This window comes from Macaca fascicularis, chromosome 12 (assembly GCF_037993035.2).
Source record: "Macaca fascicularis isolate 582-1 chromosome 12, T2T-MFA8v1.1".
Classification (NCBI taxonomy): domain Eukaryota; kingdom Metazoa; phylum Chordata; class Mammalia; order Primates; family Cercopithecidae; genus Macaca; species Macaca fascicularis.
The window spans coordinates 11,870,551-11,894,532 of NC_088386.1; the positions used below are offsets into that span (position 1 = coordinate 11,870,551).

The 23,982-nt window shown below is 33.8% G+C and overlaps 1 protein-coding gene across 28 annotated transcripts in view; it reads right to left on the minus strand.

The window, feature by feature from the left end:
* Positions 1–23,982, minus strand: part of PTPN4 (protein tyrosine phosphatase non-receptor type 4) — a 293,063-nt gene that overhangs the window by 98,590 nt on the left and 170,491 nt on the right. For 12 of the 28 annotated variants that reach the window (XM_005572938.4, XM_074008831.1, XM_074008842.1 and 9 more), the window contains 6 exons: positions 21,964–22,071; positions 7,760–7,802; positions 7,587–7,665; positions 3,287–3,331; positions 2,973–3,025; positions 2,493–2,613 (listed from right to left, as the gene is read on the minus strand). In XM_005572938.4, the coding sequence (XP_005572995.1) occupies positions 2,493–2,613; positions 2,973–3,025; positions 3,287–3,331; positions 7,587–7,665; positions 7,760–7,802; positions 21,964–22,071 (449 nt within the window). Of the gene's footprint in view, positions 1–2,492; positions 2,614–2,972; positions 3,026–3,286; positions 3,332–7,586; positions 7,687–7,759; positions 7,803–21,963; positions 22,072–23,982 lie in introns of those variants that run through there. The other 16 variants (XM_074008830.1, XM_074008840.1, XM_074008852.1 and 13 more) reach the window with 5 other exon arrangements.

The following is a 23,982-nucleotide window of genomic DNA, read 5'->3' on the forward strand; positions in this document are numbered from 1 at the left end:
GGTCAAAACTGTTTATATTTAAAAACAATCCCAAGTGATTCTTATAAACACAAGTTGAAGAACCACTGCTCTACATGTAAGGCCTTTAAAAATAGATTTACTCCTATTTCACATATAGTTTTAACAACCTTAGTTATCTGTTATTATCAGACTACAGCAGAGCAAAAGCAGCAAATTACAAAAACAAAGATACAAACTTTCTATTCACTAATGTTACTAGAAAAGGGAGCCAACAGCCTGCTAATGCACAAAACAAGCAGCACACTTCAAATTTCTATAAAATTAAATATATACTCCCTCCAGTTAAAGTGGATAATTCTATTTTTCTTCATTTAAAGATCTGATGAATCATGTACTTAAATCAAACAGAAATATATAATCAACAGAAATATATAATCAATAAGCTTCTCCTTAAGAGTCTTTTTATTATTGGTAAATTTAAAAAATCTGGCTTATCTTCAAACTCTTGATTCTGATATGCTATATGTATAACTTTCACTATGAATGGAATTTACTTAGACTAAAAATAGCCCCCTCACCACATTAGGCAGTCTACGCTTACGCCAGGAGGTTACCAGTTTTTCAAACTCTTACTCTTAGTCTATTTTAGATCAGGAATCAGCAAACCTTTTATTGCAAAGGGCTAGATAGTAGATATTGTAGGCTTTTAGGACATACGGTCTCTGTGGCAACTATTTAGCTTGGCCATTGTGCGAAAACAGCCAGACAACATATAAATGAATGAGGGTATCTGTGTTCCAGTAAGTGTTTATTCATGAACACTGAATTTTATGAAATTTCACATGCCACAAAATGCTATTCTTTTGACTTTCTGCAACCATTTAAAATCTATATAACAATCTTAGCCTGTGGACCATATAAAAATAGGCAATGGGGGCCGGGTGCGGTGGCTCATGCCTGTAATCCCAGCACTTTGAGAGGCCGAGGCAGGCGGATCATGAGGTCAGGAGATCGAGACCATCCTGGCTAATACGGTGAAACCCCGTCTCTACTAAAAATACAAACAATTAGCTGGGCGTGGTAGCGGGCGCCTGTAGTTCCAGCTACTTGGGAGGCTGAGGCAGGAGAATGGCATTAACCCGGGAGGCGGAGATTGCAGTGAGCTGAGATCGTGCCACTGCACTCCAGCCTGGGCGACAGAGTGAGACTCTATCTCAAAAAAAAAAAAAAAAAAAGGCAATGGGCCATGGTTTGTTATGCTGTCTTAGATACATGACTTATTAGCAAAAGAAAGTTTTCTAAATAATAACAACAGCTAACATTTCTTCAGTGTGTACAATGTGCTATGTATGGTTATGAGAACCTCATGTATATCAACTCATTTAAGATCTACAATAACTCCAGAGATAGATAGATACTTTTATTATCCCTAGTTTACATAAGGAAACAGAGAAGAGGCATAAAGCAGTTTGGCCAAGGTTATAAGATAGTAACCAATCTTACAGAATTTCAAACCAGGCAGTCTGGCTCTCTAGTTCAGACTCTTACCAATATGCAACACTGCCTTAGTTTTTCCCTGAGTATTCAGAATCGTATATTGAAGCACAACTGAATTCTGAACTAATAAACAATATTACTTTCTATTCAAGGCAACAAATCTCTTTTGAAAAAATAATATAGAAAATTATACTCACACAAAAGAATCAAAGTTGAATGAATATTGTTAATGAATGAATATTGATAAGGTTAAGTATCCCTTATCTGAAATGCTTGGGATCATAAGTGTTTCAGATTTCAGATTTTTTCAAGTTTTGAAATATTTACATACACATAATGCAATATCTTGGGATAGAAACCAAGTCTAAACATGAAATTTATGTTTCATATATACTTTATACACATAGCCTGAAGGTAATATTGTATCATATTTAAAATAATTCTGTGTATGAAACAAAGTTTTGACCACATTTTTACTGAAACCCATTATATGAGATCAGGTGCAGAATTTTCCACTTGTGGTGTAATGTCAGTGCTCAAAAAGTTTCAAATTTTAGAGCTCTCTGAATTTCAAACTTGGGTTAAGGATGTTCAACCTGTACTGTTTTTAAAGAAATATTTTTAAAAAATTAATTTAGTATTATATAGAGTTCTTTTCTCCTCTTGGCTCACTACCAAGGAGAATCAAGTCCTTTATACCTAAAAACTGAGAAAGAATTACTAAGCAGACAGATCTCTACAATGTGACTATACTATTTATATTCTAAAATTACTTAGACTATTACACAATAGCAAATAAATGTCTGTTTACAGATAGCTTAATGGCTCTTAATAGAAATGAAAATGAGCCTCATATAGTCTATGAAATCATTTTTTAGCATAGATTACCTATATTTCTTTAAAATAATATTATTTTAGGTAAGAGTAATTATTCTATATTAAATACAGCCATCAAATTAGAAGTAATTTCAAACATTTCTCTAGAAAGAATGCCATTAAGAAGTTTATCAAATAAAAAACTAAAAAACTCTTACATGTGTTGCTGATGTAATTTTGCAATTTCTTTTTCAAAATCTTGAGGTTGATTAGGAATGAAAGAATAATCTGAGAGGTAGCCTGACAAGTTCTCTGACTGATCGTAGTCTCCAAGTTCAGCTAATAATGAAAGGAAAATATTCACATTTTAATAAACAAATTTTTAAATTATTATAGTCAAATCAGTGATGTCATTAATTCTATTTCTGGATGTAAACTACTTATGTTTCTAATATAACCACTTCAGCAAGCTACAGCAATCCATTTAACATTCTTCTAGGTCTCAATTTCAGAGGAAATTTTTTTTTCCAAAAGTCATAGTAATTGCTAACTAACTGAAGATTTAATTACATTTCCACTGCAGTCACTATTTTCTATATAGTAACACATCTACAGAACTCCCACATTAAAGCCAATGTACTAGCAACACAAACCACAAAGTTATATGCTATTTGACCTAAAAATGGGCTGATACTTACACTGAACAGCAAATGAAGCTAAAAGGGCAGCAGTATTAGAAGGACAGGGTAATCTAATAAAACAAAACAAAAATACATAACCGAAGGTTAAACATAGTAATTTCAAAAGTACTATAATTTGTTAAACAATCACACTTGAAGTTTCATGTGATTTAACTATTAAGAAATAAACTTATCTGATGAAAAGAATTCACACTACATGTAACCTTCTTAAATAATTTATTTGCAATGACCATGAATTACTTAATACAGATTTTAAAAGTATTTTTTAAAGTCCATTACAAAAAAATTTGTAAGAAATTTAAAGAGCCCACCTTCCAGTAAGAATGTCTTGTTTAATTTGCAAAAAATACTGGTACCTTAAAAAAAAAAAAAAAAAAAAGGATAGCATTTACTAGAATTGCAACAATTTCAATTCTAAGAAACTATATACTTACATTAACAAATAAAAATATTTAAATATTTGCTTTTATAATTTACATATTAAAACACGTAAAGTAGTTTAAAAATAAGATTTCATAAGCTCATGAATCTAAATCTTTAAAATTCTTTGATGTATGAAATTTGTACTTCGAATGTCTTGTTTCCACTAGCTTCCATTATAGAAGCCCTCAAGATTTTAAACAGTTACATGACAGAGGGAGAAATATTCTGAGGGTTGGTATATGAAGAAAGTAGAAGTGGGAAGCATAGAAAACCTGAGTATCACAAACATGAAAGAGCTGACAGTAGCAATGCACTAGAGACCAGCCAAGATTTTTGCTGGTCTGAGACAGAAAGTCAGCTATGAGTACAGGCCAGTGTTTTGATCATTTTATCATCAGATGGCAGGAAGCTGCCTGTTACAGAAAAGCACCTATACACTTCCATTTGAGTTAAGAAGTTTCTCTTTGTTTAGGGGGGGAAAAAAGAGCTCTTTTGTCTATTATCGTTAGAACTGTCAAGTATTCAATTTCCTGTGAAACGAACAAAAACATAAGTTTTCTTTAACAAGCCTACTGTCGTTGCTTAAAAGATAGCATTGTCCTTTGGTCTCTGTTAGTGGGTAACCCATTCACTCAAAGATTTATCAATACTTGGGCAAAGTCATCTGTGTTGTATAGGGGTGGCAGACGACCAAACTTTGTGGTTTTAAATGTTCAACCAGGAAATTTTAAGATTTTTATTTCACTAAAAAAAAATACATATTCAAAGAGTCAAAAGTCATTAGAAATTCTAGTTTGGCTGATTAAAGTCATTGAAGAGCTCCATGACAATATTCAAATTACCAAAGAGGTTTTCAGAGAATCAAATACTCATTATTAAAAAAAAAAAAAAAAAAAAAAAAAAAGAATACAAATATCCTGGCTTCATATATAATTTCTTGTGAGGCTTAGTGCATAATATTATAAATATAATCTATTTACTCAATCCAAGACAGTATATTTCTATCAGGCCTGTTTTGGTTTAATAATTCAAAGTTATTTCAGAGGCCAAGGTGGGCGGATCACAAGGTCAGGAGATCCAGACCATTTCAGCTAACACGGTGAAACCCCGTCTCTACTAGAAAAAAAACAAAAACAAAACAAAACAAAAAAAACAAAAGGGCCGGGCGCGGTGGCTCACGCCTGTTATCCCAGCACTTTAGGAGGCCGAGGCGGGTGGATCACGAGGTCAGGAGATCGAGACCATCCTGGCTAACACAGTGAAACCCCGTCTCTACTAAAAATACAAAAAAAGTAGCCAGGCGTGGTGGCGGGCGCCTGTAGTCCCAGCTACTCGGGAGGCTGAGGCAGGAGAATGGTGTGAGCCCGGGAGGCGGAGCTTGCAGTGAGCTGAGATCACGCCACTGCACTCCAGCCTGGGCAACAGAGCGAGCCTCCGTTTCAAAAAAAAAAAAAATTCGCTGGGCGTGGTAAGGGGACCTGTAGTCCTAGCCACTCGGGAAGCTGAGGTAGGAGAATGGCGTGAACCCGGGAGGCGGAGCTTGCAGTGAGCCAAGATCGCGCCACTGCACTCCAGCCTGGGCGACGGAGCGAGACTCAGTCCCAAAAATAAAAATAAAAATAATTCAAAGTTAAAGTTTCCTGGTGAGAAACAATCTTATAGTCAGGATTTAAAGGTCATGTATATCCTTGCCATAATATTGTAAATCTGACATAAATAATGCCTATACTTGCCAAATTTTACTTATATACTCATTTAACCAAGAGGCAAGAACTTAACTGTTAAAAGCAGAAACCAGAATTCAAGTCCTAGGCAAAACTAGCTTGTGATCTTGGGCAAATTAGTTAAAATGTGGCTGAGCCTTAGTTTCTACATTTGTAAAAAGAAAGTAGTATCAATTTGCCTAGCATATGTATCTTAGGAATTGGAAAAATTCAATTCTAATGATGCTAGCACCTGCTAAAACTAAATAGTGTTTAACCTTGTGGAACCTGTTTGACTCCATTCTTTCCCCGCCCCCCTCCCCGCCCACTATTTCAAAATTAAAGGAATATTTTTTACTAATTAAACTAAACTAATTCACTAATTAAAAGGATATTTTAAAAATTAATTTAGTACTACATAGAGTTTATTTTCTTCTCTTGGCTCACTACCAAACAGAATCAACTTTCATACAGCTAAAAACTGAAAAAGAATTACTAAGCAGATTCATCTGCATATTGGGAATGTATATTTACATTCTTGAAATCTCAAGGTAAGGAGGTATAGCAGATTTCCTGTTTCCTGGGGTCTAAACTAGTTCTGAAAACTTAGCAGCTGTGGCAGAAGGTACACTGTTACTAATCATAACTATCACATTAAGAATACTCAAGCATTAAAGCTTTGGCTAATATGTAGCCTTGGCTACATATTAGAATCATTTGGGGGAACTTGTACATACCTACGCCCAGGTCCCATCTAAGACCTGTTCAATCAGAATTATCTAGGGATGTGACCAAGACATCATTATGGTTTAAAGCTCCCCCACATGATTCTAATTTCTAATCAGAGTAGAAAAATCACTGATACACACTGTGGTAGTAAAATTTAAAAAAAACTAGACATTTACCCCATTTTACCAAATAATACCAGTTATAAGATTCCATAACATTCCATTACAAAAGGGTCTGAGAACAAGTTAATTCCTTGACTACCATCAAACTTGATTTTACTTTTTTCTGCTTCAGGAAGTTATTTCAACTTATTAGAGAGATACATTTATTTCCTTATTATGTTTTCAATGCAGGCTATACAAGAATCAACACATTCCACTTCCACTCAGAAATTCAAAGACAGTTTTTCAAGTGAAGTACATTATGAACATGGTTATAACTCATAATATTTTAAGGGTTATAATATTAAGCCAGGATGTATACATATAACACAACTTTGTTTTTCGAGAGGAATTAGCTTGGATTCTACTATTAGCTGCAAGCATTAGGATTACATAATCCAGAGACAACATTACTGAATACTCCCATTGTTAAAAAAAGGAACACCTGCACACTCACCCCAAAACACACTGAAAAGAAATCTCTAGAATTTCAATCTAATTTTTCTCACTTGGTTTACTATTGAAAACTCTGCAAACACCTTAGAACTGGCAGCTGCAGCTAATTAAGTATCTTTAATTTATCCTTTTGTTTCTCCACTCCAAGACAGTATCCTAAATGATAACCAATACATTAAAATTTAACATCCTATCTATAGGTAATTTTAAGTATGGATTTTTAAATTTGACACCTATCTTATATAGTAATTCTGAATGTAGTCACTGGCCTATATTCTTATATCTGAGAATTTTACAGAGAGTATAACATGCTAATTTTTAACTGTCTTTTTAAAAAAATCATTACTAATTACTAATTCTGTCTTTCAGGTAACACACAAGGTTGTCATTCAGGTTAATACTGACAGTAACCACACTGTTGGTATTTCTCCATTTCTACCTTCAATATTTCACCTTACATTCAAGAACATTATCAAAATGTTCATCTAGATAATTCACGTATATACTCTGTCAAGTTGAAATGACCACAAAATTAGATAGTAACATAAGCTGAGACTTAAAATGGAGAGTCAAGTGGGCATGTAAAGGCCTCAAAATGCTAGTGCACTCTCTGCAACATCCTTTATAAACTCCATTATACTTTTTTGGAATCGAAGATTAAAAACACATAAGGGACAAAAGGTACCTACTGACTTGCAAATAATGGTTATATATTTTATAAATTCTATGTTCTCCCCAATAAAAAAAGATACTAGAATATGCTTTCACATGGGAAAAAAAACCAAACATTTCTCACCACACAGCATCCTTTGGATACAATTTCAGCAACATTTGATGACCTCAATTAATTATAGCCACACTTAAGCAGTGTTCACAAGTAGAAATTTTTAATATTTATATGGCTCAGGAGGCTGCTTGGGGCTGGACTGGGCCACCCTGAGGTTCTAAATCCCCTTACACTCTCCTAGCCATCCAAAAAAGGAGGAAAACATTATCTTGGAATAGCCATAACTTATTCTGTGTACTGACTGGAAAGCTCAGAATTACACCATAGTAATTTCCTTTTGCCTAATTAATTTCAAAATTTTATATTAGAGTTTTGACAATATTTTCAAAAAAAATATGCTCCATAAACCCACCTTGTATATTCTTCTTGTAACTTGTTGGGGTCACTTACAAAAAATTTGACTCTAAAGTTCAAATTGTAAGGAGATCCTCCTAGAATTAATAAAAGTAGTTCTAATTAATCAGACTATATTAATCCTTTATCTTTATAAAGTAAACTTGCAAAATGTTAAATATGTATGCTCACTCTTTAGCTGCTTCCTTATTGGTTTGTTTGGATCCAGCCACCTCTGAAAAATAAATTAAAAAAATTGATTTCTTTTTTCCTTTGGGAACTACTATATTGATTCTTACAAATCTGTTCCATTTGGAGATTAATGCTTAAAGCTGCATTTCAGAAAAGGCCCAGGTAGGAAAAATATCATTGCATTACAGACAATATTTTTCATATCAAATGTAATAAAATTATGCTAGAAATTAGTGAATTCATTTGTGTTAATATTAAGATTTTGATTTGACTTTTCCATCACACTGTACAATGTGCAATAACCTCTATTTCAAAAGTAAAGCTGGTTAATAATTGCAGCAACCTGAAGTGATTCATATTAATCTAACTATATTTCTTAATAATCTGGCAAGTTTTCAAAATTATCTTCACCCTTCACACACACACACACACACACACACACACCCCACACACAAAATCTTGGGCTTTATACCCATTCAGGCAAAATTCTACTACAGAACTTGAAAATCCACTGAGGAGAAATTTTATAACATTTACCTCATTCCTTTAAAAATAAAATACCTCCCCTTTAAAAAAACCCACCAATTTTTAAAGATATAATGTTTAGTTTTGAGGATGATTTTTATGTGTGAGAAATTTTAAGCAGTTTCAATACTTCTGAAGGCCAGTTTAGCTCTATTTCTGGACAATTAGGGCTGAATTCAGAAAAATTTCAACTGCTAACATGTTTCGGTTAAAAAAAAAATCAAAGAACCCAAAATGAGGTACTAGATATGGTAGAATTTTCCAAGTAAGTTTATGTATCATTATTTATAAACCAAACTTCTACCACCCATAATTAAATCCAGGCAGAACACATAGATTTTTAATAATAAATAAATGGCTGGGAGTAATTAATAATGATTTCCTCTCCACTGTCCATAACATCCAACACATTAAATCCAAGTCTATCTTCAAACTGTATCTAGAATTTATCAGTCTATCATCCTTATCTCTCTAGTCTAAGCTCTGCCTATCGCCACTTAATTGCTCTCCCAGTTGATGTTCTTATCACCATGTCCCTCTTCATGCTCCATAAAGAAGCAAGAGTAGTCTTAAAACATAAATTTGAATATGTCACTCATTTGCTTAACACTTCTTGATAATTTCTCAGTAGTAGATCCAAAAACTATGGCTTGTATGGTCTCTTCTTACCTCTTCCACCTCAACTTACTAAATTCCAGCCATAATGGCCTCCTTTCTGTTTCTGAAAGATGTCATCATAAGGCCCTCAATTTCAAGCTTCCCTTTCACAGAATGCCCTCTAGATTTCCTACAGTACTCTTCACTATCTGTAAGTCTCAGCTTAAAGCCTGCCACCTCAGAAAGGCCTTCACTGACCACCCTACCAAAAGTATGTCATACAGCTCCCATTTATTTTCTATGAACAAGTAAGGAACATTATATTCCTTCATTACATTGCCTCAATTAAATCTGTTTCACCTTTTTTTTTTTCTGACTCCCTCATTAGATTATAATGAAACCAGGGATAAAAGCTGTTTCAGTCAATACTGTACAGTCAGCACCTAGCACAGGGCTTGACATAATATGAATTAAAAATACTGTCAGAAGCAGTGGCACACACCTGTAATCCCGTCTCAAAATAAGCAAGAAAGTAAGTAAAGTAAATAAGTAAATAAATAATTTACTGAAGGACTAAACCTGCTGAATGACTCAATAGCCAGGGGTAGGATTTTCAGCCCTGTTTAATACACTTTCCTCAATCTATCTACCCATTTATCCACCTTCCCATCCATCTATCTATTAATCTAATGATTTTTGTTCTTAATATCTTCTAGGAAAAGTCATAAATTATATCCATTTTAATGACTGTCTACAATCAAAGTTTCAGATCAATTAATCTATTGAAAACCTGTCTTCCTCATTCAGTTCGCCTTCAAAATATTCTGGTAAAAGAAATACAAACACATTTATATACACAGATGCATTAAGCTGACATAGCTTAGAAGTACAAAGACAAGCACTGAGAAATTTAATAGCTCTCAACAATGATATCAATGAGATAGGGCTTAGGTTCTTGGTTTAAACCAGGAAGATGGAACAGTGCTATAACAAGCACTACTGAACAGTAAAAATAGCATTTGTTGTAAAAATCCATCATTAAGTTGCGAAACAAACTAGGAAAAAACATAATATATAAAGAAGTTCTACATATCAATAAGAAAAAAACTGACACTAATAGAAAAACAGGCAATGAATAAGAATGGAAGTTCACAATCAAGGAAATACAAATGGCATTTAAGTATATGACAAGATAGTCAATCTTGATCATAATTAGAGAAATACAAAAGTAATCTACATTGGGTTATTAGTTTTCAACAGTAACATTGGGCAAAGACTGAAACGTATGATGACATACACGTGAGAAGAACAGGCACTCTCGTACATAGCTTCTGAAAGTATAAATTGTACCATCTCAATGGAGGATAACTTTGCAAAATTTATCAAACTATAAAATTATAAAATATGACATATGACAAGACTCAGCATTATTTTTATGCAGTATTTTTAGTGAGATATATTTCATGCACCACAAAATGTACCATTTTAACAGGTATGTGTCATTATACTTTAGTATATTCCCTATGGTATGCAACCATCGTCACTATTTAATTCCAGAATATTTCCACCACCCTCAAAGGAAATCTTGTACCTATTAGCAGTCAGTCTCAATATGCCCTTCCCTCCTGCCCTTAACAATCACTAACCTACATTCTGTCTCTACGAATTTATGTTTTGAACATTTCATAAGAATGGAATCATACAACAGGCTGACTTTTGTGTTTGTCTGCTTTCACATAGTATAATGTTTTCAAGGTTCATCTACATTGTAGCATGTAACAATAATTCATTCCTTTGTGTGGCTGATACTGGGTTGTGTCTACTTTTTGACTATTATGAGTAATACTGCTATGAACATTTGTGTACACATTTTTGTGTGAACACGTGTTTTCAATTCTCTTGGGTATATGCCTAGGAGCAGTATTGTTGGGTCACAGGATAACTGTATATTTAACTTTTTGAGAAACTGCCAAACTTGTTTCCACAGTGGCTTTTTACATCTCCAATATCAATGTATAAAGTCTGCCATTTCTTCACATCCTCATCAATACTACCTTTAAAAAATTATAGCCATCCCAATAAGTGTGCTGTGGTATGCCCTTCCTTTTCATTGCTGAATATTTCATTGTATAGATATACCACATTTGGTTTATCTAGTCATCACTTGATTGACAGTTGGATTGTTCCCATATTTTAGCTATTATGAATAATGTTGCTACGAACATCTGTGTATAAATTTTTGTGTGGGCATACATTTTCAAATCTCTTCAATATGTATCTGGGAGCGGAACTGCTTACAGTAACTGTTTTAATACATCTTGAAAACACATGTTATAAACCCTTAATTTTGTTCTTACATAAATGGGCATTGGGATTATATCACCACCTATAGTTATAGACAGCATTTTCTGTGCCAAGAACTGCTGTACTAACTGGATTACTGTGCTACATCTGAGAAAAGGTGAACTGTCTGCAATGAAATATATATGAATTTTAAATGTAATATTTTATTAGAAACTATAACTATCTAGTTAATACTGATAGCTAATAAGAGATGGCACTACATCATCAACTCCATTCATGGAGGAGTGTCTATTTAAGGATGCAGCTCTGTTTCTAATCTTTTCAAACCTTTCAAAGCGATTAGACATTGCTAATCGGTTACCTGATGGCTCATGGTTTCTAATCTTTTCAAAGCCAATTTCCCATTCTTTTCCCTGGGAAGAATCTCTTGTTTACTCCATATACTGCTTCATATGACAAAGTTAATTTTTGTATCTGCCAAAACGTCGTAATAAAATTTCTACATTTGAGATCTGCAAGGTTTCTACTAAGAAATCCACTGATTATTTTATTGAGGTGCACTTGTATGTAACAAGCCACTTTTCTCTTTCGCTTGCTGCTTTCAAAAGTCTGTCTGTCGACCACTTTCACTGTACTTGGAGTTCAGTGAGCTTCTTCTATTTGTACATCTGTATCTTTCTGCAAATTAGGGGAAAGATACCTGGTAAGACCCTATCTCTACAAAAAAAAAAATAATAATAATAATTAGCCACGCGTGGTGGTACATGCCTGTAGTCCTGGTTACTCGGGAGGCTGAGGTGGGAAGCTAGGAGGTTGAGGTTCAGCCTGAGAGGTTGAGGCTGCTGTGAGCCATGGTCGCACCATTGCACACTGCACTCCAGTCTGGGTGACAGAGCAAGACCATGTTTCAATCAATCAAACAAGTAATTTAACTCCAAACTGTTCAGGGTTGCTATTGTAAACAGCCTTGGTCTTAAAGAAAATATAATTTGGACAAATTACAGCCATATATTTATTTCATCTGTTTCAGTATCACTTTGGAGATTAAATTCTAGCTTACATTCTTTTCCACAGTATCAAGTTTTAGATGTGTATTTTTTTCCCTTAACTCATTCATTATTTGAAGCCTACTTTCTATAAGGCACTGCGCCAGGTACTGGGGTGATATAAGATCAAAACATGGTCCCTATCCTCAAAAACTGGTAAGAAACATATCAGCTCAATCAAGTATCACCACTGCTACAGATAAAAAAGAAAGAGATAAATTATACCTGGGGAGTAGTGGTAGTCAGGAAAGGCTTGAGAGGAAAAGTGACCTTTACTCTAAGTCTTAAAAAAAGTGAAGGGAGAGGGGTAGGGTAAAGGATGTGAGGGGAATGAAGGATGTGAGTTAAAGTAAAGGTGAGATATTTCAGGCACAGAATGTATTTATGCCCAAGATAGCAAAGATCAAGTATTGCATATTTCATCTGAAAATATTCCATTTTCTATCCATTTTTAGAAATCTTTAGCAGTAATACCTGCCATTACTCATCTTAATGGCAGCTGTATACATTGTGATATTAACCTTTTGTTTCTCTTATAAATCAATCCTATTTCTCACTAGAAATCAAGTTAGAAACTTGGGAGGAAGAACATCTCCCAAATAAAGTAATTCTGGAGAGTCACTAGATCCAGCAAAAAACATAGGGCTTAGGAAAACAGTAGAAAGAAAAGATGTGGAAAACTTGGATTTGATCCCAACTTTACCTTTCACTATGCTAAATAAAATAAAATTATAACAAAAACAATGGCTAAATAAAAATAAAACAAAATTTAACAAATAAAATTAAAACAAAAACAATGCTGGAGAACTAGTGGGATTCGATAAATCCTCGTGTGAATACGTTCCCACTACAGCTCCCCTTTTACCTCTCAAGTCTTTTATTATTTTATTATAAAAACCAGGTGACTTAACCAAATGGGTGACTATGAATGATGGTCAATGAGTATCAGACTCGCATAGGGACTTTCTTCAGATATTTAGGTGAATAGACCAACTAACCATGAATCTCTAGGCATAGGGTGTCAGCAATTTTTTTATGTTTCCCAAGGGATTTGGAAGCATAGCCAAGTTTAGATGAATGATCGTTTACCCTTTTGTTTTCTATAATAATTTTTTTATTAAAAAAAAGTATCAATATAAAACATTCAAGTTTTTTTTTTTTCTCTCTCTCTCACACACACAGCAAAAAAACACATAAAAGTCCTTTATTATGGCTCTTCCAATTCTACTCTCCCATCCAAAGAGGTAGCCTCTATTCACTACCAGTAAGTATACCTTACAATGCTGTGGTACACCTGCATATAAGCATTTAATAATTATACATATATGCAGAACTTAGTGCAGACACCCAATCAGCATAGTGCATTACAGTCCAGAACTCCTGGGCTCAAGTGGTTCTCCTGCCTCAGCCTCCCCAGTAGCTGGGACTACAGGCATGCATCACCATGCCCAGCAGATGTCACATACTTTATTCAACTATTCTCTTATGAGGGTTTCAGGTTTTTCCATTACTATTTCCTATTAAAAATAGTGTTGCAAGAGAAATTCTTCCATACAATAAATTTTTAATTTTGATATATGCTGCCATCTGCCTTCCAAAAACACTTTTTCACTTTATACTCTCACCAAGTATCTTGAGAATGCACATTTCCCCTGAGCCTTTGCCAGAACAGGTAGTGTGAATCTGTATTTTTGCTAATCTAGTATGCAAAGAGTATTATCATTGTAATTTGCATCTCTCTGATTAACTAGTGAAGCTGAATATCTTGTCACGTTTATCATTAATAGTTACTCTTTTTCTGTTCATGCTATCTTCCCATTTTTCTATTGGGTTATCTGACTTTTATTCATTATTTGTAGAAGCTCTTCTAGATTTTAATATTATGTTACATAAATTGCAAGTATTTCCCTCGAGTTGGTATTTTGTCCTCAGTGTGTATTCTAAATGTTATGCAGTGAAATCTATCAACATTTCCTTTACAAATGCATGAACTATTATTGCCTAGGATGATCATAATAAACAAATGTTATTTAAAATGTTTCCAACTCTTACCCAACATTTTTATACTATTGTTTTACATTTAAATTTACATTGGAATTTATTTTTATATATAGTATCTATTAGGAATCTAAATACGTATTTTCCCATCTTTAACCAATTGTTCTAATACCTGTCTTGAATACCATCATTATAATAAACTATGTTTTCATACAGACAAAAATTGATACTTGGGCTGTTTCTTCTACCCCACTGGCTTATATCCATACTAAGAACATACTATTTTAAGTACTATGTCATCATAATACATTTTTATATCTGTTAGGACAAGTTGATTATATTTTATATATCTGGCTAAGTTTATCCAGATTCTCTTCCAGAGGAAGTTGAGGATCCTATTGTCAAATCTTCTCCCCAAAAATCCCATTCAGATTCTAACCAGCAATACCACTGGTTCTACCAATGAAACTGAAATAGTGCTGAGATCCTTTACAATACTAAGCATTCCTCATCATGAGCATGGTATATCTCCATTTATTCATAATTTCTATTATATCTTCCTGCAAAGTTCTATATTTTCTTCATATGGCTCTTGACACTCCTGCTAAGGTTTATTCCTAGATGTTTAATGAAGATGGGTTTTTAAAAAAATGTGATTTGCTATTTTGTTGGAGTATGTCTCCTAAATGGTATATAAAAAGGTACTGATATTTGTTTGTTGAGCTCTAAATCTTACTAGCTATAATAGTTTTCCAAATGATTCATCTGCGCTTTCGAGGTGGATAATCATATTGCTAAAGAAAAATGAGTCTTCCCCCAACAACCATACCCTAACACACAGCTTTATTCCACAGGGATATCTGTTGCCCTCTGTTCAATTAGAAAAGGGGAAAAGACGAGGCCAAGTGGCCTCAATTAGTTTCTCAGTTAATCACTTTGATACCCATACTACATTACCCAGAAATCTCTCCTCTTCAACACCTTGTTGGTAAGTTTTCCTCTGGTTTGACTCTTCCACCAATCCTATCAACACTGAATGTCAACATTCAATCTTTTAAAAAATCTTGAAAATTTCTTGTCTGTTGATGGCATTCATTTTTATTCTCTGTATGTACTATTTGACATTGGAAAGCAACCAAAAGTAGGCAAAAAGAGGAGGAAAATCTACTCTCGAAAAAACAGAAAAACTGCAAGGGCTGACATATATATTAACAATCTTTGCCTAAGGGTAAGTTCAAATCCTGCACAGGCAGAGGACATCCTTACTGACTTGAGGTGTCAGAGGACAGAGTTTAGGAATGGAGTGGAAAAAAAAAAAAAAAAGACAGAAAATTGGGAGGAAATTCTGAAAAGGAGAACTCAGAAAGAGGATTAGCCCCAAACTCTGGCTATGAACACCAACGAACCACTGTTCATTCTGGTTAGGGTTAGGGTTAGGGTTAGGGTTAGCTCTGGCTGACAGCTGAACTATGCATGTATAGTTAGACTCCAGAGTCGCAAGAAAGAGGAGGAGTTGGAACCTTTAAGAAATAAGTAGAGATACTCCTCCCAAATTGGACACAGAATACAGACTCTGGGTCCAGCCAGGTTAACTGTACCCATTTGCAATATGCAGTTTAAATTGTGACAGATGTATACAGCCAGGTAATCATCACCATCCACAATCAAGATAATTTCTATCCTGAAGTGTTTCCTCTGCTTCTTTGCAATCAGTCCACCAAACCCTAAGCAACCACTGATCTGCTTTTGGTCACTATGTATCAGTTTAGCTTGTTCTGTAAGTTAATATAAACGGAAAAATATAGTGTTCTACTCTATAGATACACAGCAGTTATTTTTCATCCCTTTGTTTATTGATGGACATTAAAGTTAATTCACATTTGGGCTATTATGAATAAAACTACTATGAACATTTGTATACAAGGCTTTATGTGACATGTTTTCATTTCTCTTGGATAAATAGCTAAAAGTGGGATTTCTCAGTGGTATATATTAAACCTATGTTTAATTTTACAAGAAAACTTCCAACTATTTTTCAAAAAGTGGTTGTATCATTTTAAATTACCACAAGCAATTTTATCAGTTATTCCACATCCTTGTCAACACTTGGTATTGAAATAATTTTTAATTTTAACTATTCTAGTGGATATACTACTTCACTGGATATACTACTAGTGGATATACTACTTCTAGTGGAAATACTGCTTCATTGTGGTTTTACTTTGCATTTTCTGGATGCATCTTTAAATATTAAACGTCCTTTGTACAGTAAAAACTTTCCTTTCTTTTCCAAGTTCTGTTGAGTTTTCATTATGAATGGTTGCTGAATCTTATTCTCTGTAATTTATGCCTCAGTTACACTGATTTAGGGAAAAAACTCAACAGTGTACTTGATGGGGAAACAGTGTTTTCAGTATTTTCCTCTAAGATCGGGAACAAGAAAAGGTAGTCTGCTCCTATCACTTCTATTCATCTTTGCCCTGGTGGCTTCGGCCAGTGCAATAACAAATCAAAAAATGAGAAAAACAGAAAGGATAAAGACTGGTAAGGAGGAAGTAAAACTGTCCCTGTTTGCAAAAGACATGATTATTTACACAGAAAATCCTAAGGAATCAATGAAAGAAACTACTAACAGTAATGTGTATTAGCAAGGTCTCAAAATACAAGGTTAATATACAATCAGTCAGTCATCTTAGGGTTTATCCCAGAAACACAAAGTTGGTTTAAAAATTGAAAATCAATGTAATTTACCATATATCTACATGATAATCTATGTAGAAAATTCTATAGAATTTACAAAAAGCTACTAGAATTAAGTGAGCTCAGGAAGAGTATAGAATACAAAATCAATACACAAACTTAACTGTATTTCTATCTGCTAGAAATAAACATTTTGAAATGAAAAAGAAAACCAACAATACTATTTGCATGTTTTTTCTATTTACCAAGCTGCCAAAAACAGAATTTGAAGTAGTAACCGTGATTTACCCCTTTTCCTCATGAACTCATTCTATCTGAATCAAATCAGCCAGTCCTGTTGACTATCTCCTAACTTACCTTCTTTTCTTCATTCCCCACAGCCAACCACTACTTTCTTAGTAATTTCTTTATTCCAACAATCTCCCAACTGTCTATTAGTTACTGGCTACACTATAACCAAAGGGATATGTGTAAAATACAAGTCTTATGTTTAGTCATATAAAAAAATTCATGTTTGATTTTATCATGGATTAAAAGGCATTTTATGATATCATGTACTGCTCAAACCTCATCTTTTACCCCTTCTCCTTTTATTAAATAAAAGTTTAATACTAAAACTTTTTTCCAGTTCTTCAAATTCAGCATTCCTGTTTCTTCACTCTTGATCTCGGCATATGCTCCTGCTTCTTTCTTAAACACTTCGGTGTACCCCAGGTTTCTCTGCCATTCCCTCTCAAAATACAACAAAGTTAAAAGAGACAAGAAGCAAAAAATACCAGTTAGCAGGCTGCCAAAGAGGATTACACAATAGGTAAATAAGAGCTTGAATTAAGATATTACAGTAGAAACATATGAAAAGATAAGAAAGAAATAGTGAAATATATAAAATAAATTTAAGCATATTAGCAACCATGTACTCAAACATGGCTTGTTGAAATAATGGTCAGCCTCTATGTGACTTTTCTCATATTTATTCAAACCTAACGTGATAAATAATATAAGAATTGAGTTATATAAAAGAAATACTGAAAAGGTAAATAAAATTATAACAAATAAATGATGTCATAATTTAGTAGTGTTAATTAACAGTATACTGCATTAGAGTAGTGATTTTTATAATATGGTTCCTTGGACAAGCAGCATTAGTGACACAAGGGAACTTATTTGAAAGTAATTTATTGAGTTCCACAGTAGACCTTCTGATTCAGAAATCTCTAGGCATAGGTCCCAGAAATCTGTATTTTAAGAAGCCTTCCAGTTGTTTCTCATGCAAGCTGCAGTTTGAAAACCATGGGGTTAGGAGCTATGCAAAGAGGAGTAGACCAGTAAAATATCATAATCCAACAAAAATTCCAGAAGACTGAACTTGCACAAAGATCAGGCCAACAATAATTAATAATCTACCCTCTATCCTACTTAAGCATTTAATAAGGAAAGTAACAGCAAATGCACAGGAATAATATAATCTCAAGGCTCTGTTAAATAGCATGCTGATAAAGACCACTAAGAAAAAGCCACCTTTAACTGCTCATAAAATTAAACAAATAATGCATAATGAATTATAACCACAATATTATTTTCCTCATTAATTCAACATACATTTACTGAATATTACTACTACAACAAGATATTATGCTAAAAGCTAAAATTGTGATACATAGGTCTTAAATTAAAGCATGAGAAATTCTGAAAAGTCAAAGCTTTAAGTAATTTTCTTTGTTGCACTGGAACTTATTACCAAGGAAGATTCTAAAGGGAAAGACAGTCAGCTATTATTCTGTATTTGTTATTTAATACTTATGAGAAAAAAACAACATGCTAAGTGCCTTTTATCAATTATAAACCCAATTACATTAATTTCAATGTCTAAGGCAATAGTAGTTCTAATTCTTTAAAACTAATATATAAAAATATGCAAAAATATATACATAATATATACATACATGTGCATATGTATATGTAACATACATAAGTTTTAAGATTTAAAAACTCTGAGCTAAAGATAGGTGAGAATTAATTCTAGTAGAATCTTGTCAAATTCCTTTTGATTACTGATAGTAATTTTATTATATGGTTACCTCCTCTCCTTAATATGTTCATTTACTATGTAAATCCTATGCATCCATATTATCATCACTTGGGAAGCAATATCATGTGGTAGAGAGTATAGGCTTTGAAGTTAGATCTGAGTTCAAGTTCTTTCTCAGCTACTTCAGTAGTTTGCATGACATTAAACAAATTAATTGACTTTCATAAGCATTAGTTTTTCATTTTTAAAATGGTTTTAATGACACTTTAATCATAAGTGAGGAAAGTATTGTGAGAATAAAATGGAATATTATAAGCAAAACATTTAGTTGATTAACAAATTCACAGATGTTTTATAAATGATACTCCCCTACTCCTTTCTCTTGAAGCATAGCATCTTTTTCCTTCAGTCCGTTAATTATCCTCAAAGCCTTAATTCACACTGACACCTAGAATTGGAACGCTACTTATAAGATTTGTGCTCTTGACAACTAGAAATGGGACACTATTTATAAGATTTGTGCTCTAAAGGTCCTTCTGTGGACACATTTTTGCATCTCAAAAATTCTTCCAAATATTTAAATAATGAAACTGCAGTGCAGCAGACAAGACTAGCATGGGGAGTTAGGAGATCCAGGTCCTAGTTTCACTAATGCCAGGAAGTAGCTTTGGCTTGGGATGATGTCTTATGAAAAATTAGAGTGTGAGGCCAGATAATCTCTAAAGCCTCTTTTGGGCCTTTAAAATTCTGATTCTAACTTTTCTGGAAGAATTACTTTGAATCATAAACAACTGGACTCTTGGAACCTGGAATTTATCTTATTTGAGAAGGAATACTCAAGATAGAAAAGACAAAGAAAGAAAAAGTAGGAGACAGCAAAAAGATCAACCTAGCTACAAATACCTTTTTCCCTACATTCATTCTGGTGTAATTAGCTCTACATCTTTTTGTATATGATATGTCTTTTTGTATACAAATTTATGTGACAGAATTTTTATCTCTTGTAGTATACATGATCTCAATATTAATCCTTCTGGAGTGCTTCCTGAAAAGGATGGTTTTCATACTTATGGTAGTGACTACAGTGGTGAGTCGCTGGTCTCTTCCTCTTTTGTCATCTTGTCACTTACCCAGTCAATCTAATGCCAGCCTATAGCTAGAGGGTCTGACGAGGGTCAGCAAGATCTAAGAATTATCTATTTTTTTCTCTCCATGAGGTATACTTCAATGAGGTATAACAGTCACCTTTCAGTATTTGCTTGGCTCACAATTAAGAAAGGAAAAAAACCTTTTATCTGAGGAATGTGAGCACCTTTAAATGATCAGGACAAGAACGGCATTTAAAAAGTAACAGCAGTCACATCTCACTCTCCCTTCAGGGACATAATTACCTCTTGAAGCTACCTGCTATATGGGCTGTAGACTGAAGCCAAGTAGCCATAAAATGTTATACACCCTACAGTTCAACCATGTATAGCCAATCACTAACCAATGTTATTTCTGTAAATCAATGAGAATTCCTGAAGAACAACTTTTGCACTTACTCGCTCTCCTGATTGATCCTGTTTATTCTTTAAAAACTCGAACTTTTCTTATGTTCTCCAGAGCACTCTCCAAGGCAACTTGCAAGTATATCCTGGGCTGAGGTCCTCAACCTTTGCACTTGAATAAACTCTCTTTAAACTACATTCTGATCCTTTTGATTATTTTAGGTTCAACCTGGGAAGGTTGCATTATTGATATTTCTACTCACTTCCATTTTTACATGGGTTTATTTATCAGGAAACAACAGTGTAACTCTAGGCCCCTGAAGAAGCTCAGGTCGTCTAGTGAAGGCATCAAAGTATGAGGAAAGTTTATTTTAATTTTAGTTCAGTATAAAAGCATTTATTTTCTCTGAGACTAGCTGGCCCTTGGTTTGTTTTTCTTTGTGCCATCCTCATATTTTTCCATGGCTGGTTTGTGGTACAAAATCAGTAAATGATGTCAAGAAAATAAGTGGTAGTATTTAACGTTTCATATATAATTCCCACTAGCTATTCATTCAGAGAACGAAGATCCCAACCACGAGAGAGAGGAAGAAAAAAACAAACTAACTTTTCTCATAAATATTACTTGTATTCTCTATAGCCCTTCTATTAATATAGCCTTATAAACAGATTTCTAAAACATTAATTCAGAACCATTTCTTCAGCCTCCTAATTTTTCTAAAAGTATACGAAATATTCCCTTCAAAATGGAGATCCTCTTACAGTAATCAAAAGAATATACTTTATTGTAGAAGTTCCTCACTGTGTAAGCATATAAATTTACAAAGAATTCAATCAGAATTTGCTTGTATACCCTTTATCTAGGTTCAGAGTAAGGTATATCCTTTAGTGCATTTTATAATGCTTAATTGTCAAAGTAAACATTTCTATTATTCACATGCTATCTTCTATTTCTATGATGTGATCTTTCTAACTAAAAGAACCACAATTGCAATTACTGAAGAATAAGTAAAAATCCAAGGAGTTTAATGCCAAATAATTGTACCGCTCTGAAATTTAATCTCTATCTTATTTATGAGGGTCTCTGATAGAATTTGGAAATTTGACATTGAATAAATTAAGAATTTTTATTAGAAATAGCTCTCTACAAATAAAATAAAAAAACTAATTTTACTTTAGTGCAGACTATATACATCTGAAGGTATTTTAACCTTTATGCCCAATTTCCTCTCTTTCAGTCAACAGGCACAAATTGGACTTAATTTTTAGTTGTCTGAGACGTATAATCAATGAAAGTGACATTACCTGACATAATCATGAAAGCCTTAAAGCTAATAACTTCTGAAAAATTAAAACGTCAAGAAAAGAGGAACAAAAGAAAAAGAATTACCTCTATTTAAGTCAAGTAAAAAAAAATTTCATCAAATCAGTGAATATTGTAAATCAGAAAGGACTTTCTATACTAAACTGAGAGGAAAAACTAAATAAAAATGAAAGACAAAATGTTAAACTTACTGGGTTATCTGTGGAATCATCAGCCAACTGTAAACCAAAATAGTCCTGCTCAGTCAAATCAAGATGCTTGAAGACTATATCCAACAAGACTTGCCCCTGATCATGTTTCTGGAAAAAAAAATTGAATGAAATCAACTTTGATAGGTTACACACTTTACATTTTTTAACGTGGTCGACTTTTGTCCTCATATATTAACCCATTTATGGCAGAGGTAGCAAACTTTTTTTCTGCGAAAAATCAGGCCTTGGCAATGACCTTGAACAGTAGGATATAAATAACTCCCAGGAGCTTAGCATGCCAATAATGGGGCACTAGGCATAAATGGGTTAACTTGGTAACTGTTTCCATACCGATGACTTGGTTGAGAAAAAAGACTTCACATGTGACATAGTACTTTTAGAAAACAACCTGACCTTAGGCAAACTGGTTTAAAGAGCATATACTACGAAAATATAAAGAAACATTTTATTGAAAATACTTCCCACTTTCAGGCTATCATGGTATTTTTGTTAGTTCATATTATTGCCGCATCAACTCATGTATATATCTATATCATTTTGTTATGCCTTTTATTCTTATATTTAAATTGTGACTGGAAAGTGATATATTTGGCTAAATATTACTTAAAATATAATTTTGTATTAAAATAAATAATGCCATAAAAGGGGAAACAAAGATGGTAACAATAATTCATAGCTAATTGATAAAGGATTGCTAATATTTTCATTGCCAAAGTACTCAGAGAACTTTAGAAAATTATCTCATTTTAACCTCATACTAATTCTATCATGTAGAATTAGTACTACTATTCTTTGGGGAAGTAACTACAACTTCCCCAAATTCCAAAGCTGTTAAATTGTGGCACAAAAGATATGATTAGATAATCCTCCCCACCAAAAAATATAACTAGTGAGTAAAAACAGACAAATGATCAACATGTTCAGTTAAAATTAAAAAAGAAACTGGGAAATTATAATGACATGCCATGGGCAAACAATAATCCCCAAAATAAAATCCAATGATAAAAAATAAAGACAAGAAATACTTATTGCTGCTAACATGGTAGAAAGATAGCTGTTGGGAAAGCAATTTGACAAAACAAGCAATAACAATATCAACTACTCTGGCATCTTAATATAAGTAGCAAACAAAATCTAATACTGGAGGAATCTTCTATACCTATCAATAAATTCACTAGAGAAGCTTATTCTTGCTACATTTATATATGACATATATTAGAAACACATGTGCAATGGTTTGAGTTTGTCCCCTAGAATTCATGTGTTGAAAATTTGGTCCCTGGTATGGTGGTTTTGAGAGACAAGACCTTTAAGAGGTGATTAGATCATTTAGAGGGATTAATGTCACTTTCCAGAGACAAGGTTAATTCTCAAGGGAGCGAGTGAGTTCTCACTATCACAGTACTAGATTAATTACCACAAGTGGGTTGGTATAAAGTGAGGCTGCCCCTGGGGTTCTGTCCCTTTTACATGCACCCACTTCCCCCTCTGCTTCTCTGACATGTTATGACACAGCATGCAACCCTCAGGACCGACCAGATGTGGCAATCTGATCTTGGATTTGTTTTCCCAGCCAAAATAAACCTCTTTTTTTTTTCGAGAAGTAGTTTCACTCTTGTTGCCCAGGCTGGAGTGCAATGGCACAATCTGACCTTGGCTCACTGCAACCTCCGCCTCCCGGGTTCAAGCGATTCTCCTGTCTCAGTCTCCTGAGTAGCCGGAATTATAGGTGCATGCCATCACGCCCGGCTAATTTTTGTATTTTTAGTAGAGAAAGGGTTTCATCATATTGGTCAGGCTGGTCTCGAACTCCTGACCTCAGGTGATCTGCCCGCCTCAGCCTCCCAAAGTGCTGGGATTACAGGCATGAGCCACCGCGCCTAGCCAATAAACCTCTTTTTAAAATAAATTACCCAGTCTCAGGTATTCTGCTATAGTAACAGAAAATGGACATGGTAGAGAACAGTGATATATTTTACCACTAGTTTTTCTTCTCAT